The sequence below is a fragment of the Trichechus manatus genome, unplaced genomic scaffold (genome assembly GCF_000243295.1).
Source record: "Trichechus manatus latirostris isolate Lorelei unplaced genomic scaffold, TriManLat1.0 scaffold00053, whole genome shotgun sequence".
Lineage (NCBI taxonomy): Eukaryota > Metazoa > Chordata > Mammalia > Sirenia > Trichechidae > Trichechus > Trichechus manatus.
In genome coordinates this window covers 4,465,069-4,483,868 of record NW_004443989.1, presented here as the reverse complement: position 1 = coordinate 4,483,868, position 18,800 = coordinate 4,465,069, and the positions used below count along the sequence as shown (strand labels likewise).

At 39.2% G+C, this 18,800-nt stretch overlaps 1 protein-coding gene across 1 annotated transcript in view; it reads left to right on the top strand.

The window, feature by feature from the left end:
• The window catches only part of GCSH (glycine cleavage system protein H), a 35,907-nt gene extending 24,980 nt beyond the window's left edge, over positions 1-10,927 (top strand). Inside the window, exons 4-5 of the mRNA XM_004377714.2 lie at positions 8,541-8,672; positions 9,725-10,927. Coding sequence (XP_004377771.1) covers positions 8,541-8,672; positions 9,725-9,822 — 230 coding nt within the window. The 3' untranslated portion in view covers positions 9,823-10,927. The remainder of the gene's footprint in view (positions 1-8,540; positions 8,673-9,724) is intronic.
• Positions 10,928-18,800: the final 7,873 nt, after the last annotated feature.

Genomic DNA, 18,800 nt, shown 5'->3' with positions numbered 1-18,800 from the left:
TGTTCTAGGGTTTCAGGATTGTTGATTCTCTGTTTGGCTTAGTTTTTCGGATCTTTGTTGTGGAGGGACGGCGTGGTGTTTCTGCCTAGAGCGCCATCTTGCCGGAAGTCTACCTGTCTTCAATTTTTTTTATCATAAACTTTTAACTCCGTCTCCATGGTTCCCAAACTGTATACTCCAGTGTCCTGACCTGCTGTGGGGTATTTTAAAATTTTCAACATCTTTTGGACACCACACATACTGGCTCAATGTAGTTCACAGTTTCAACATTAGATCTCTTTTATTTTGGGTAACATCTTATCTTTAAAGCAAGTACTGCCTGAAAATCACTGTGGAACATCAAATGAGGGAAGTAGTGGTGTCCAGTCTGATTCCATGTATGGAGATACTGTGCAATACCCAGTGAGCACACAAATGTCTGTAAATAATGTTGGTTAAAAAATGAAAAATATTTTTCTTTCAATTTATGTGTATGAATTTTTTGAACAGGTATTCAGTTGTTTGGATGAAAATACTAAGTAGTTGGGATGTAACCTCTTAATGAAATTGTTAGGTATTATTTTTGTTCTATGGGTCACTGTGAAAAATTATTGAGACACTAAGGGTACCATGAACTGAGAAAGTTTGGCAAACTCTGGACTATACTAACTTTGTTTTCTTCTTAGAGCTTTATATAGTTTCAGCTTTCATATTCTTGTTTTGTGTGTGATATGAAGTAAGAATTAAAATTTGTTTAATATTATTAAACAGCACGATATATTGAAGAGTTTACTTTCCTCATTGAATTGGCTGCTGTCTTTATCAAAAATCAATTGAATGTAAATTTGTGGGTTTATTTCTGGACTGTTCATTCTGTTCCATTGATCTGTTTGTCTATATTTACAACATATGACATCTTTACTATTCAAGTTTACAGTAAGACAGAATACAGTCTTCCAACTGTATTCTACTTTCAATATTATTTTGGCTATTTTAGATACTGTTTCCATATAAATTTTTGAGTCTACTTGCTAATTTATACATTCAAAAGAGCCTGTGTGGAATTTGACTGAGATCGCATTGTATCTATAGATCAATTCTGGGAGAATTATATCAACAACATTTAATCATCTAGTCCATGAACATGGTACATCTCTCCACTTAATTAGGTCTTTCAGCAATGTTTCCTGGTTTTCAGTGTGTGGTCTTGCATGTCGTTTGTTATAAAGTATGTTTTTGGTTTTTGATGCTAATACAAATGAAATTTCAAGAAATTTCATTTGCCAATTGTTTGCTACTCATATATAGGAATGTTTGAATACATTGATCTTTTATTTGTGACTTTACTAAATTCACTTATTCTGATAGTTTTGTAGATTCCTCAGGATATTCTGTGTAGACAATAATGTAACTAAAGACAGTTCTACTTTTTTCGTTTCAGTCTTCATGCCTTGTATTTATTTTCCTTGCCTTACTGCACTGGCTAGGATCTTCAGTGTAATGTTGAATAGAAGTGGTGAAAGTGGACATCACTGCCTTCTTCCTGGTCTTATTTTATCATTATGTATGATGTTAGCTGTGGGTTTTTCATAGATGTCCTCGATCAGATTGAGGAAGTTCCTTCCTATTCCTAGTTTGTTGAGAGCTTTTTTCATGGGGGGAGAAAAAACATTGCCATTGAGTCAATTGTGACTCATAGTGACCCTATAGGACAGAGTAGAACTACCCCTCGGGTTTCCAAGGAGCGGCTGGTGGATTTGAACTGCTGACCTTTTGATTAGCAGCTGTGCTCTTAACCACTACACCACTAGAGCTCATGAATAGAGGCTGAATTTTGTTGAATTCATTTTTTCATCTGTGGAAATGATCATACGGTTTTCTCCTTTAATATGTTAAATGTTAATATGGTGAATGAGATTTTTTTTTGAATGTTTAACCAATCTTGGATTCTTGGGATAAACCCCATGTAATCATGATGCAAAAAAAAAAAAAAAAAAATGATCTTTATATATTGCTGGATTTGATTTGCTAATTATTGTTAGAATTTTGGCATTGTGTTCATGAGAGATATTAGTCTTAGTTTTCTTTTCTTGTAATGGCTTTGTTAAATTTTGGAATCAGAGTTATGTTGGTGTCATAGAATAAGTTTGGAAATGTTCCCACCTCCTCTATTTTTCTGAAAGGATATGCGAGATTGGTATTTTTTCTCAGGTGTTGTGGTGCAGTGTGTTTCTCTTACATATGGCTTTTCTAGTCTTGGGTTTATAATTTTGCCAAAATGACTGACTAGGCCACAGTCTTCCAACAGACTGATCAGTATACTGTGCAAATAGAGTTTGGTCCATAAGATCACCCAATAGAATTAGGTGACCTTGTGGGAATTAGTTACTGTGCACTTTGAGTGACTGTAGCCTACCGAGGGGATTGGTCAGTTTGTAGTCTGGCTGGGAGGGCTATGTCTTGAAATTGAATATAAGGGCTAATTCCACAGAGGTTGAGGGGGGACTCACTACCATCAGGAAATGCCTGGAGTGGAGCACATCCTTTGGACCCAAGGTCCCTGCGCAGAGAACCTCCTAGACACAGGAGATAGAGAGCTGTAACACTGAAGATGGCACGAGATGGCAAGAAACAGCAGCAACTGGAGCAGAGCACAGTGGCAGAGAAACAGCAGCATCAGTACGAGTGGCAGGAACCAGGAGACTTGAGCAGAGTGGCTGCAGTCAGCTTGCCATCCCATGGAGCGAGAGAGCTGAGCACCTTCTGGCAGGAGGCTTGCTGGCAGAGTAGGGTGCCTCCGGGCCCTTATTGGCGGAGCTAAAGAGCTGTAATCCTTGCCTGAGCAGGGCAGAGGCCCAGAGAAAGGCCATCTGCCTGCGGGCACAGCTGAGAAGATGAGAGCTGTCTTGGTGGAAAGCTGTCCTGACTGATGAATTGAATCCTGTTGCCAGAGCTGTAGCCTGTTAATTCTCTAATAAAGCACATAATCATGAGTATAGTCTGTGAGTTCTTTGTGGTCATTGGTATGAGTTATCAAACCCAGCAGAGAAAAAGAGAGTGCTCTGGGGTGGGGAGGGACGGCTGGTTTCAGAAGTGGTGAAAAAGCTTTATGTTGATCCTGATTCTCATACCCCCTTGTGGATTTAGACACGTTCTGATGCTAGATTTCAATTGTTTGCTAAAATTAATCAGTGAAATCTGGGCCTGGGGATTTCTTTGTGGGAAGATTTTTTTAATACAAATTTAATTTATTTAATAGATACAGGGTTATTGAGATATTTTATGCCATCTTGTATTGGTTTTGTAAGATATTTTTTGAGGAAGTCCATTTCATGTTGTCAAGGCATTGATATTTGTTAATCAGCCTTTCATATCTGTAGGGTCCATAGTGAGGGCCTCTTTCTCACTTCTTGATATTAATGGTACTTTGTATTTCTCTTTTTGTTGATCAGGCTTCCTAGCTATTTATTAATTTTGTTAATCTTGTCAAAGAACAACTGTTTTACTTTATTAATTTTGTTAATCTTGTCAAAGAACAACCATTTTACTTTGTTATTTTCTCTATTTTTACCTTCTATTTCATTAGTTTTTGCTCTTTATTGTTTCCTTCCTTCTGCTTACTTGGATTTAATTTAATCCTCTTTTCCTAGCTTAAGTTGGAAACTTAGATCATTGGGGTTTTGTATGTTTTAGTACATACTTTATTTCTTGAACTCAAACTATAAAACACTGTCTCCCTTGTGGCGAGTGGCAGCTAAACTCCTTGTTCAATTCTCTTAGCCTTAGCCAGGACGCTTTATCCATTCTGTCACTCTCTGTCTCTTTATGGGTGCACTGAGGCCATTTATACATTCAGTGTAATTATTGATAGGTGTCAGTCTATTGCTGTCATTTTGTAGTGCTTTTTTTTTTGTGGTGCTGACTTTTTCTTTGTTCCTCTTACTCTCCTGTGCTGAATTTCTTTTGTTTGGATTTTTTTTTTCATTTCTTTTGTTTTTGTAGGTTTCGTTTTTACTGAGACTTTATGTTTTTATTTTTATTTTGATGAGTAGGTTTGTTAACTTTGTTTGTGGTTACTGTGAAATTTACCCTTATCTTTCTAAGTTTGAAGCAGTCTATTATTACTTTGTATTGCCTTGCCTTCCTCTCCATTAGAAGGTTCTATACCTATACTGTTTATCCCCTTTTTTATTGTTCTGATGTTGTTGTCATTTACTGATTAATTGTTCTGATTCCTTGTTGTATTTGTTTTGGTTTTGGGTAGTCCTTGAGAATTCATTTCCTAGATTAGTATCTGGCTGGTACGATCCTGCATCCTAGATTCAGCCTGTGAGCTGATGTTGTTTGTTCTCAGATCGAAGGACTCCCTTCAATAATTCTTGTACGTTTGATTTGGTTTTTACATAGTCCCTTAATCTTTATCTGGAAATCACCTAATTTCACCATCATGTTTGAGTGAGAGTTTTGCAGGATATATTATTCTTGGCTGGCAATTTTTTTCTTTCAAGCTTTTATATATGTCATCCCATTGCCTTCTTGCCTGCATGGTTTCTGCTGAATAATCCAGGCTTAGTCTTATTGTTTCTCCTCTGTATGTGACTTTTTGTTTTTCTCGAGCTGCCCTCAGGATTCTTTGTCTTTCGTTTTGGAGAATGTGATTATGATATGCCTTGGTGGTTTTCTTTTGGGGTCTCTCCTATATGGGGTTCTTGGAAGGCCAGCTTTTCATCTTTCATGATATTGGGGAAGTTTTCTGTCAGTAGTTCTTCAGTGATCCTCTCTGTGTTTTGTTTTCTCCCCGTTCTGGAATTCCAATCACTCGCTGATTTTTGCTTTTGATTGTGTCCCACATAACTCTCAGGGTCTCTTCATTTTTCTTTGTTCTTTTTTCTGAGTTTTCCTCAGACAGAGTTGTAGCCAAGTGTTTGTCTTCAATTTCGCTGATCCTGTCTTCCACGATTTCAGACTTGCTCCTCAGCCCTTCTGTGATACTGTCCATTTCTGAAATCTTGTTTATCTTTTGGATTTCTGATTGTTTTTGTATGATTTCTAGTTGTGAATTTATTTTGGCATTTTGTTCCTGCATTATTTTCCTGAATTCTTCCATTTTTTTGTCTGTATTTTCCATGAATTTGCCTGCCTTTTCCATGAATTTGCCTATTTTTTCCCTTGTTTTTGTCTTTTTGCTTCAACTCTTGGATAGCTCTGAATATTAGAGGTTTGAATTCCCTATCAGGTAGTTCTAATGCCTTTTGTTTTACTGGAAAGTCATCTCGTGTTTTATTTTGGACACCTATTGGAACCATCCTGTCTTGTTTTTGTAAATGTTTTGGTGATTGTCTGCTGTCTTTGGGGCATTCGGTAGTTATTTTCCTCACTTATTGATTGTAGATTTGTTTTGTCCAGCTTTTTTGTTTTATTTGGCTATGTCTGAGCAGGCGTTCTTTGTCGTTTGCTCATCTTTGGGCACGATACTTTGATCTCCTTCTCCAGTTGGCATTGTCAGTTGCTCAGATATGGTACAGCAGTGCAGGTCTAGCTGAAGAGGAGTTGCTGGGATGGGTTGTTTGTGGCACTACAGCCACCAGGGCGGGCTGGTAATCAGTGCAGGGCAGGTTCAGGTAGGCCGTACCTGGGCTGCTTGGTGGTGTGATGTTTAGCGCACAGTGCAAGTAGGCAGGATGGAGGGGGAGACTGTGATGTGTGGGGCTAAGATGGGTATGGGAGAGAGCAGAGAGGAGCGGGAGCCAAAAACATACAAACAAAAAAGAGTGCTAGGGCAGCTTGCCATTGGAGTGGAGAGATGAGAGACTATGAAATGGAGAGAAACAAAAAAGAGAAGAAAAATGAATAAATAAAAATTAGAAAGAAAGAAGAAAAGAAAAGCTCCCAGGGATCACTCCGGTGCGGCTGTGAGGTCTGGGGAAGTTGCTTCCAGGCCATGAAGTACAGTCTGGCTAGAAGGGGTAGAGGTGTCACTCAGCGCCAGGTATTCAGGGGACAGGAAGGGAAGGAAAGTATAGGGAGACGAGAAACTGAGTAATGAAGAAAGACAAAAAGGGAAAAGAAAACAAAACAAAATAAAGAAAACAAGAAAAACCTCCAAAGAAAAACAGAAAGAAAAACAAAAGTCTCCCTCTCAAAAACAAGAAAAAAGAAACACCCATGGGGATCCGTCTGCGCAAACTGAGGGCATAGGTCCCAAGCGGTGCAGTACTGCCTGGCAAGAACAGGCTCCCAATTTGAGAAAAGAAAAATCAAACAAGCAAACAATTCAAAACAAACAAAAAGCCCCGGGATCCCACCAGTGTGGCAGTGTGGCAGCACAGGCCGGGAAGCAGTTTCACATTCGAGCGGCGTTTCACAGCCTTTCAAGAAAGAAGCAAAGATGGCGCACAGAGCCAGGTATTTGAGAGAAAGGAGGGGGAGGTGATGAGAGGTAAGGAAGAAATCTAACGAAGCAGAAAAAAGCAACTGCAGCAGCCAACAAATGGCACTTAGGGAGCCGGCCAGTGTGGGCGGGTGGAATCCAAGTGACATCGGAGTGAAGGTGGTGCTTCCCGGCCAAGAGACTGGCCATAGGAAGCAGAGCTGGCCGAGTGGGAGTGAAGAAGGGTGGGGGGGTGGGAAAGCGTATATCACTGTTTACCAGTTGTTCTTTCTCTTGCTGGAAGCTCTGTGAAGCTGCTTTCTCGTAGCCCCTGTTCACTGATCTCTGATAGGAGTCCAAGATGGCGGATCTGTGCTATGTTAGCGGATAGGGGACCTCTGCATGTATCTCTCCTCGCTCTCTGTTCTCTGTCAGTTTCTTACTCCATTCAGTGCTTGGCTGAGTTCTTTATCTCTTCATTTGATGCCTAGGGTTTCAGGATTGCTGTTTTCTCTGTTTGGCTTAGTTTTTCAGATCTTTACTGTGGAGGGACGGTGTGGTGCTTCTGCCTATAGTGCCATGTTGCCAGGAAGTCCCATAGCTGGGACACTTTGAGGCTGCCCTGTGCATGCATCGTTCCAGGATTATTCAGCAATCTGGGCAGAGTTTATACACAGAATTTGGGGCTCTCCCTTTCAGTTTCTCCTGCCTGGGATTTCCGACCTGAAGTTGTGGTTGTCCCAAACTCTTTGTCTTCAGATCCTTCAAGCCAGTAAGATTGAGGATTTTCTTTCAGAATTTTGGTTACCCCACATGGCATACTGGTGCCTCTCTTCAGGCTAAAAGCCATAATTAAAAAAAAAAAAAAAAAATAACACCTTACCCATGTCATACCCTCAAGTGTTCCCTCCTGTCCAGAATCTGTCCCCTTTTATTCACTTTCTATTTCTTTAGAACCAGATCATTGATTTAAAAAATTTTAAGGGTAAAAATATAAGTTTTCCTCTAAGCATTGTTTCAGCAATATCTCACAAATTTTGGTATGTTGTATTCTCATTATCATTCAGTTCAGATAATTTCTAATTTCTTCTTTGACCCATGAGTTATTTGGGAGTGTGTTTAATTTCCAAGAATTTGGAGCTTTTCTACATAGCTAGCTCATTGATAGTGATTTCTAACTTAATTCAAACTTAAGCTCTTTTTTTTGCAATTGTGACTTATATTATGGTCCAGCATGTGGTCTGTCTTGGTGAAAATTCCATGTATACTTGAAAAGATTGTGTATTCTTTATTTGTTGGATACACTTGTTGCCATTGAGTCAGTTCCGACTATAGTGACCATATAGGACGGAGTAGAACTTCCCCATAGGGTTTCCAGGGCTGTAATCTTTATGGAAGCATACTGCCACATCTTTCTCCCACGGAGTAGCTGCTGGGTTTGAACCATCGACCTTTCAGTTGGCAGCTGAACCTTTAACTACTGTACCATCAGGGCTCCCTGTGTTTGGTATAGTGTTTTATAAATCTCAAAAGGTTAAGCAGGTTGATAGTATTATTTGAACTATATCCTTACTTTCATTTAAGAGAAGGGTATTTCAGCCCTCGATTTCCAGCCAATCTGGCAGCCCCACACTCCATCTTCTGAATCCTGAAGCCAATAAGACTATGGTTTTCTGCTTGTGTCCTAGTCTTTCTGTGCTACTTGGATGGGGCAGTGTTGTCGGGGAAAATGAGGATCTCACGCTATTTAGTTTCCTTCTTTCAAAGATTGTCGTTTTGGTTACTCTGCAGAGCCCTCATATAATTATTTTGTATGTTTTGTTCAGAATTTATAATTGCTATCTGCAAGAAGTTTAGTCTTATATGATCTATTCCACCATTACTGGAACCTCCTAACATTTTTTTTTTCTTCAAACTATTACAGTAAATTGAAAGAAAGTTAAGTTTTACAGAATTTAAGTACATCTCATATTCAAGCACAGCACCATTTGTTGTTCACTGTGTCTAGAGCAGGTAAGTCCATTTACTGAGGATATTTATATCCTTTTCGTAGGTGTTAAGAACATGACAAGACATGTGGTTTTATTTTTAACTAAAGATATTTAGAATTTGCTATCATGAATGTATTAGAGGTGACCACTTTTTATTTTCAGGTCATTAACTTTTGACATCTAATATTTTCTTTCTTTAGATGAGTTTGGTGCTTTGGAAAGTGTGAAAGCTGCTAGTGAACTCTATTCTCCTTTATCAGGAGAAGTAACAGAAATTAATGAAGCTCTTACAGAAAATCCAGGACTTGTTAACAAGTCTTGTTATGAAGATGGTAAGTTGTTGCTAGAAATTTTTCATAGAACTATTGCTATAGTTAACATTTAATCTAAAGTTTAAAGCAAGCTTAGTTGATTGTGACTTCATCTTTTTTCCATTTCTGTTTCTATTAAATAGGGACATTCTGCCAGATTAGCTGAATCTATAAGAGGATATTTAATATCCACCAGTTTACTCCTTGGAAGCCCTGTGGGGCAGTTCTACTCTGTCTTGTAGGGTCGCTGTGAGTCGGAATTGACTTGATGGCAGCGGGTTTGGTTTTTGGTTTTCTGACCATAAAACATTGCCTTACATTGCAGAGTTCTTAGCATTATAGTTGAAGGCTCCTTGGTTACTATAGTGTTTACCTTTTCAGATGTAAAGCATGCACTCATGCTTTTGTGATGTAATGGTAATAGAATTAATACTTCATTGCATTAATTTTCATTATTCTCACATATATTAGTTCATTTTGATTTTTATGATAACCTAGTGAGGTAGTCTAGCAGCAATTTTCTGCAGTTTTTAGATGAAGAAATTGAGGCCCCAAAGAGTCACCTATTAGGGTCACACAGCCAATAAATGGCAAAGCCAGGGTTAGGTTGTAGTTCTCTGTTATCTGTCATCTGTCCCTTCTTATTCCTTACTACTGCTTCCTAATGCCCTTAACCTCAGTAGTTACAGTGTTGCTGTTCCTTTTGTTAAAGAAAGATATACCTGGCCTTGTATATTTGGATACCTTATTTAAATTCTGAAATGTCAGTTGATGCTTATTACAACCTAAGAGTTCTCAGTCCATATGGTAGAGTCCGTTCTGGCTATAATTCTTCTCAGTTGTGATAATGAAGTCTGTTCATTTAATTCTTAAGGCTAAAATTTAAAAGCTCCTTGAACAAACAATAATAGTGATTTATTATGTAAAGAATACTAGATTAATTTGAGGCATTCAAATGTTTATCTTACATTTTGACTGAATTTTATTTTTACTCTTTAAAAAGGCAGTTTGGAATATAAGAATATAAGATACAGGGTTTTGTGTTTTTTTTTTTTTTTTTTTTTTGGTTGCAGGTTGGCTGATCAAGATGACACTGAGTAATCCTTCAGAACTTGAGGAACTAATGAGTGAAGAAGCATATGAGAAATACATAAAATCTATTGAGGAGTGAAAACGGAACCTCTAAATAAACTAGTATGAAACCACTTCCCCCAGCATAGTTGTCTTAAATTAGTGGATAGAAGAATTAAAATAACTTTTAGCAATACCAGTGGAAAACAGAAACTTCTTGTTGCAATTATGCTTTAGAAGAAAGTATCCCTTAACTATCTAATGACTGCAGATAAACACAATATACATCTTTTTCACAACACCCTGTTTCAGGTTAGGGTCTAGTTATAATATTCAAAATTCATGAAATTATCTGTGGTAACAATAGTTAAAAAATTATGTAATTCAAGGGTAACATTGTTGTAAACCTTTTATAATATTATAACTATTGCTGACATCCATACCTGGGTTTGGGTCAAAATACCTAATGATCTTTCCACTGGAAATAACTGGGAGTGGAGATAAGTTTTTGTAGCTGTACAGTGTCACAAGAGGAATAATACTATCTTAATTTTACTATGTACTGCCTTTGCTGGTTCTATTTTTATACAGTGAACCAGCAGCCTTGCAGCAAAATAAGAAACAGTTTAATAATAAAACATTCAATTTCTTCATTAGTCATGTTTTTTGTTTTGATGTTCATTCATTTAGTGATTCTGTTAGTATTTGTGGAAATACTAATTTTAACTTAATGCAGAGTTCTTTTTAAAAAGGAAATGTAAGCTATATCAGTGAAAGGTTCTAAGAAAGTATTTCCTTTTAATCACAAACCTGACTCTTAAGCAAAATTCTGATTGCCTGATAGCTTTAAGCACTTAGCTTTCTCATCTTTCAAAACTAAATCACTGACTTTGTTTTTCTGTCATGCTAGATAGAAGAGAAGAGGAAAAACAAGGAAAGGTAGAAGTTTTGATCAGCATAGCACATGGTGGTCTTAAGAAGTTAAACCATGGTTCAGGTTTCCACTTAAGTAGTGGGAATAGAATTGGACATAAAGTGTGAAACTTTATGAACTCAGACAGTGAATACTGTTTGCAGCTTAAGCATAAAAGTTAGAGTACCAAATGTGGCATTTTTAGGGGCTAATATAGCACCAAAGGAGCCCTAGTGGCACAATGGTTAAAACACTCAACTGTTAACTGAAAGGTCAGCGATTTGAACCAGCCAGCCACTCCGCAGGAGAAAAGATCTGCCAATTGGTTCCCATAAAGATTTCAGCCTAGGAAGCCATATGAGGCAGTTCTACTCTGTCCTATAGGGTCGCTATGAATTAGAATTGACTTGATGGCATACAACAACAATATAGCACTAAGGTCCTCGGGTGGTGCAAATAGCTTGTGCTCATCTATTAACTGAAAAGTTAGTGGTTCAGACCCACCCAGCGGCACCACAGAAGAAAGGACTGGTGGTCTACTTCCCTAAAGATTGCAGCCAAGAAAACATCATGGAGCAGTTCTAGTCTATAACAGATGGGGTCACCATAAGTCAGAATTGATGGCAACAGGTTTGGTTTTAATATAGTGTTGGTGGTTCAGTGGCAGAATTCTTATCTTCCATGCAGGAGACCCCAGTTCAATTCCTGGCCAATGCACCTCAAGCGCAGCCACCACCCATCTGTCATTGGAGGCTCGTGTGTTGCTGTGATGCTGAATAAGCTTCAGGGGAGCTTCCAGACTAAGACAGACTAGGAAGAAAGGTTTGGTGATCTACTTCTGAAAAATTAGCCAGTGAAAACCCTGTGGATCACAATGGTCTGATGTCATTGTGCATGGGGTCACCATGAGTTGGGGGATCGACTCAGTGGCAGCTAACAACAGCAACAATATAGCACTACCAACGATCATGAAGACGGCGCAGGACTGGGCAACATTTCATTCTGTTATGCATAAGGTGGCTGCCATAAGTCGTTACCAACTCAACAGCAACTAACAACAACAAATACGGCACACTCTAATTAAGCCAGATGTGGTATGCTGATACCCTTCCCAAAGACACACACACTTGTTCTTTAACACTTTTCTGTGAGGTTTTTGAAAGGGTAGAACATTATAGCAACTTTTCAATACTAGATTATAGAGCCAATTCCACCCTCATTTCTATACTAGTGTTGCCAAAGAAATAGGGCCTTCCAAATTGACTGAATCAACAGGGCAATTAATTTCTTTGATCTCGTGTTCCTTTTGAATGGTTCTGGCCTTATAGGGCAACTTAATAAAGTTCTTAAAGAGTGCTTTCTAATAGTTGAACCTCAAGAAATGGAATAGGTTACCCTGGAAGTGTTAAGAAATCTTTTATATCACCTCCCAGGGAGTTTAAAGTTGATACCATTAGGTTTTAATAAACCACCTAGACGGTTCTCTGCATAGGCATGCTGGTGTTCCAACCCTTAAGCAAATCAGGATTTCCAAATTAGATGGAATCTTGGAGACTAACTAGTTTAACTCTTGTTAAAGAGGAAAACTGAAACCCAAGGAGATAGAGTGATTTTGCTTAACTCTCCACATTAAGCCCAGAGGCTTGGGATACAGGAGAAAAGGGAAGGTACACTGTAAACCAGAATGAACTGAGTTATTCTTATTTGCTGTCCCCTGTTTCATTTTTGTTGTTTGTTTGGTTTTATTTACAAGGAACACAGTTAAAAATTCATATTTGCTAAACATGTTCACAAATTAAAATAGAATTTAGTCTTGCAGATTATAATAAATCAGTTCTAGATCTTTTTATCTGCAAGTACACGCACACATATATATATCCTTGTGTTATTTTTTAATGAAGTCCTCCAATTTTTAATCTTTAGTAATTTGATTTGTATGACTGATGGTAGTTATCTGTAAATAGCAAATCAAACACACTTAATGTTTAACGTAACCACATTAAACCTGATTCTCATCTCCAGTTACTCTCAGTGAATTCATTACCTGTATACCTGTTTTTAAGACCCTTGGGTGGCACAAACCATTTGTGCTTGACTACTAACCTAAAGGTTGTTTTGAACCCACCCAGTGACACCACAGAAGAAAGGCTTGGCAATCTGCTACCATAAAAGATTATAGCCAAGAAAACCCTATGGACCAATTCTACTCTGTAACACTTGGGGTTGTCATGAGTTGGAATCGACTTGATGGTAATGGGTTTAGTTTTTTTTGTTTACTACCTGTTTTTACAGTATGGCTTTGATTTTTTAACCACTTAATGACCTGTGTTTCCATACTATCTCAGCCGCACATTGCCCTGCATTAGAACTCAAAATTGCTCTACCGTTAAACTCCCAAATGCTTATCTTCCTCTCCACTCCAATTACCTCATAAATGTTGAACCTTCTCTTTGTTGTTGGTGTTCGGTGCCATTGAGTCAGTTTCCAGTGACCCTATGTATAACAGAATGAAACACTGCCTGGTCCTGCACCATCCTCACAATCATTGTTATGCTAGAGCTGTCACTGCAGCCACTTTGTCAGTCCATCTTGTTAAAGGTTTTCCTCTTTCACTCACCCTCTACTTTACCAAGCGTGATGTCCTTCTCCAGGGGCTGGTCCCTTCTGATAACGTGTACAAAGTATGTAAGACGAAGTCTCATCATCCTTGCTTCTAAGGAGCATTCTGGCTGTACTTCTTCCAGACAGATTTGTTCTTCTGGCAGTATATGGTATATTCAGTATTCTTCGTGAATACTATAATTCAAAGATATCAATTCTTCAGTCCTCCTTATTCACTATCCAGATTTCCCATGCATATGAGGCGATTGAAAATACCATGGCTTGGGTCAGGTGCGCCTTAGTTCTCAAAGTGATATCTTTGCTTTTTAACACTTTAAAGAGGTTGTCTGCAGCAGATACGCCCAATGCAGTATGTCATTTGATTTCTTGACTGCTGCTTCTCTGGGCATTGATTGTGGATCCAAGTAAAATGAAATCCTCGACAACGTCAATCTTTTCTCCATTTATCACGATGTTGCTTACTGGTCCAGTTGTGAGGATGTTTGTTCTCTGTATGTTGAATATGATCCATACAGAAGGCTGTAGTCTATGCTCTTCATCAGTAACTGCTTCAGGTCCACTTCACTTTGAGCAAGCAAGATTGTGTCATCTGCATATTGCAGGTTCTTAATAAGCCTTCCACCAATCCTGATGCCACATTCTTCTTCATACAGTTTAGCTTCTCGGATTATTTGCTAAGCGTAAAGATTGAGTAAGTATGGTGAAAGGATACAGTCCTGATGCACAACTTCCTGACTTTAAACCATGCAGTATCCCCATGTTCTGTTTGAATGACTGCCTCTTGGTCTATGTAAGGGTTCCTCATGAGCATAATTAAGTGTTCTGGAATTCAGTTTCCTTGCAGTGTTATCCATAATTTGTTATGATCCACACAGTCAAATGCGTTTGCACAGTCAATAAAACACAGGTAGACATCTTTCCAGTATTCTCTGCTTTCAGCCATGATCCATGTTACATCAGCAATGATATACCTTGTTCCATGTCATCTGAATCTAGCTTGAATTTCTGGCAGTTCCCAGTCAATATACTGCTGCAACCGCTTTTGAATGATCTTCAGCAAAGTTTTTTTCTGTGTGATATTAATGATACTATTTGATAATTTCTGTGTTCTGTTGGATCACTTTTCTTTGGAACGGGCTCGAACACAGATCTCTTCCAGTCAGCTGGCCAGGCAGCTGTCCTCCAAGTTTCGTGGCATAGATGAGTGAGCACCTCCAGCGCTGCATCCATTTGTTGAAACATCTCAATTGGTCTTCTGTCAATTCCTGGAGCCTCATTTTTTGCCAGTGCCTTCAGTGCAGCTTGGACTTCTTCCTTAAGTACCATCGGTTTTTGATCAAATGCTAACTCCTGAAATGGTTTAATGTCGACTAGTTCTTGGTGCAGTGACTGTTCGTATTCCTTCCATCTACTTTTGATGCTTTCTGCATCATTCAGTATTTTCCCTGTATAATACTTCAGTATTGCAACTTGAGGCTTGAATTTTTTCTTCAGTTCTTTCAGCTTGAGAAACGCAGAGTGTGTTCTTCCCTTTTGGCTTTCTAACTCCTGGTCTTTGCACATTTCATTATAATACTTAATTTCCTCAAGCCACTTTTTGAAATCTTCTATTCAGCTCTTTTACTTCATCATTTTTTTCCATTCGCTTTAGCTACTCTGCGTTCAACAGCAAGTTTCATAGTCTCTTCTGACATCCATTTTGGTCTTTTCTTTCCTTCCTGTCTTTTTAATGACCTTTTTGCTTTCTTCATGTATGATGTCCTCGATGTCATTCCACAACTCGTCTGGTTTTCGGTCATTAGTGTTCAATGTGTCAAATCTTTTCCTGAGGTAGACTCTAAATTCAGGTGGGATATTCTCAAGGCCATATTTTGGCTTTCATGGATTTGCTCTTATTTTCTTCAGCTTCAACTTGAACTTGTATACGAGCAATGGATGGTCTGTCCCACAGTTGGCTGCTGGCCTTGTTCTGACTGATGATATTGAGCTTCTCCATTGTCCCTTTCCATGGATGTAGTCAGTGTGATTCCTGTGTATTCCATCTGGCAAGGTCTACACTGTATAGTCACCGTTTATGTTGTTGAAAAAAGGTATTTGCAATGAAGAAGTCGTTGGTCTTGCAAAATTCAGTCTTGCGATCTCCAGTGTTGTTTGTATAGCCAGGGCCATATTTTCCAACTACCAATCCTTTGTTTTCAACTTTCACATTCCAGTCACCAGTAATTGTCAGTGTATCCTGATTGCATGTTGGATCAATTTCAGACTGCGGAAGTTGGTAAACATCTTCAATTTCTTCATCTTTGGCCTCTGTGGTTGGTGCATAAATTTGAATTATATTCATACTAACTGGTCTTCCTTGTAGGCGTATGGATATTATCACTGATAGTTTGACAAAGAAAGTGACACCCTTCCTCTTCAATTTGTCATTCCCAGCATAGTAGACTATATGATTGTCTCACTCAAAATGGCCAGTACCAGTCCATTTCAGCTCACTAATGTCTAGGATATTGATCTTTATGCATCTCATTTCATTTTTGATGACTTCCAATCTTCCTAGATTTGTACTTTGTACATTCCATGTTTCGATTATTAATACGTTTGCAGTTTTCTTCTCATGTTGAGCTGTGCCATTTGAATAGTCTAATACATCATATAAAATAGTCTTTCTACAGACTTCACAGGCATTCGTATTCATAGTTACGTTCTGTAAAAAGCAGTAATGTATGGCTGTCTTTAGAAGCACTTTTTTTCCTCTAAATTTTATTTATTTTGTTTTTTTTTTTGAGATCATACACAGCAAAACATACACCAATTCAGCAGTTTCTACATGTATAATTTAGTGACACTGATTACATTGAGTTGTGCAACCATCCTCACCCTTCTTTTTCTGAGTTGTTCCTCCCTCATTAACATAAACTTTGCCCCCTCAGGTTCCTATCTAATCTTTTGAGTTGCTGTTGTCAATTTGATCCCATCCAGATAGTTCTTAAAGAAACATAATACTCAAGGCAGACCTTTTTACTAGTCAAGATAAACTAGTATTCGGTTTCCAGATGATTTCAGGAGATGTTTTTGGTTGAAAGTTTAAAGATTATCTCAGTGCAATAGTTTCAGGGGTTCATCCAGCTTCCATGGCTGCAAAATGTCTGGAGTCCATAAGAATTTAGTATTGTTCTGCATTTTCCCCCTTGTGATCAGGATTCTTCTATGGAATCTTTGATCAAAATGTTTAGTAATGAGAGGTGGGGCTAAGATGGCGGAGTAGTCAGATGCTTCCCGTGATCTCTCTTACAACAAAGACCCAAAAAAAACAAGCGAATTGATTATGTATGAACATCAATGGCAAAGTTGAGGAATCGGGCTGAGTGGCGGGGGAGGGAGAGATGGTTTGGAAGCAGCAAGGATTTGCCAGATCTGAGCCGGTGGGAACCAGCACCCTTCAGGCTGTCTCGGTTGGTGTGCACGGTAGGCAAGCAGTGGCACTCAGGGTGTTTTCCACATCGGGAGAGACTGAGCAGCAGAGAATATACTTGAGCCTCCAGAACCAGTGAAAAGCGACGCTCAATCGGCAAAAGATAAGTATGTGCTTCTGACCTATCACGCGGACCAAAAAACACTCCCTTTGGGAAAAACCTCTCTCCCATTTACTTCCCCCATCCCTGCTCTGCACTGGTCCTGGTCCCGGGCTTGCTTCTGCAATTTCTGAGTCCCCTGGGCTGGAAGTAGGACCCGTCATGCACCCTGAGCCATTCTCCTGGCCTTGGACAGGGAACAAATTAACAAACAGGAAAAAGTAATCTGCCAGCTCCCCTAAGCCAGGAACTCAGGGTAGGCACAGCTCCTTTGCTTAGGCACAGGCGTAAGGGGTCCACAGACTTTGAATGCCTTTCACCCCTGCATAGACCTGTGTGGGCCCACTGCCACAGCATAGGCCCTCATTAGCACAGTACAACAGGGTATATACCTGAAGCCTAACTTCAGCTGTATTAGCTATATGGTGAAGTGGCAAGATTGTGACATTTGACACTGCCCATTAAGCAGCGTCCTTACCTACCCACATCAGGGGTCTGAGGACTGGCGGCTCCACCCATGCCACCTAGCCACCTGAGATGGGTCCAAGAATGAGTGGTGCCTCCTAGTCCTTATGGCCAACGGCATTGGGTGCTCATAGTTTGGATGCAAAACCTACCCACCTACCCACTCTAGGAAACAGGGACATGCTTTCCTCCCAGACACACGGGCAGATGTCAGCTCCCTGCCTTGCTCAGTGCATGACCCACTACTGCAGCCAGATAGCTGAGCCTACACCAATCACCCCTGCCTATCTAGGGCTGTAGGTGAGAGCCTGCACCCCACACTTGGTGACCGACTACCTGGACACCTGAGCTAAATCCATAAAAGAAAAGTAAACGGACTCTTGGGCTCACATACCTAGTAACAGACCTAACCACCTGGTGACAGGACATTGGAGCTTCAAAGGCGCCAGTAATCGAACTAGCTCACACAAGCAGCCTATTTGAGCATATCAAAACAAAACAAGAAGCTAGGACACAGTAAGCAAACATAAACAAATATAACTTACTGATGGCTCAGAGACAACAGGCAATATCAAATCACATAAAAGCAGACCATGATGGCTTCAGCAAGCTCCCAAAACGAAGAAATTTTCCAGGGGAAGAGAACTTCTTGGAATTACTGGAGGTAGAATACAAAAGATTAATATACAGAACTCTTCAAGAGATCAGGAAGGAGATCAGGCACAACACAGACCAAACCAAGGAACACACAGACAAATAGTGGAACTTAAGAAGATTAGAGAAAAGCATAATGACAAATTTAACAGGCTGCAAGAACCCATAGAGAAACAGCAATCAGAAATCCCGGAGATTTAACAATAAAATTTCAGAATTCAACAACTCAACAGAAAGTCATAGGAGCAGAACTGAGGCAATGAAGTCAGAATTAGTAAGACTGAAGAAAAAGCACTTGATACCAACTTATTTGAGGAAAAATCAAATAAAAGAATTAAAAAAAAAACCCTAAGCATTATGTAGGACTTTATCAAGAGGAATAACTTGTGACTGGAGTGCCAGAATGGGGTGGGGGTGGGGGGCTGTAACAGAAAATACAGAGAGAATTGTTGAAGATTTGTTGGCAGAAAACTTTCCTGATATCGTGACAGATGAGAAGATATCTATCCAATATGCTCATCGAACCCCACATAAGGTAGATCCCAAAACAAAGTCACCAAGACATATTATAATCAAAGTTGAGAAAACCAAAGAGAAAGAGACAATTTTAAGAGCTGATAGGGATAAATGAAAAGTCATCTACAAAGGAGAGTCAATAAGACTAAGCTCGGACTACTCAGCAGAAACCATGCAGGAAAGAAGGCAATGCGATGATTATATATATAAAGTCTTAAAGGAAAAAAAATTGTGAGCCAAGAATTACATATCCAGCAAACCTGTCTCTCAAATATGATGGTGAAATTAGGGCATTTCCAGATAAACAGAAGTTTAGGAAATTTGCAAAAACCAAAC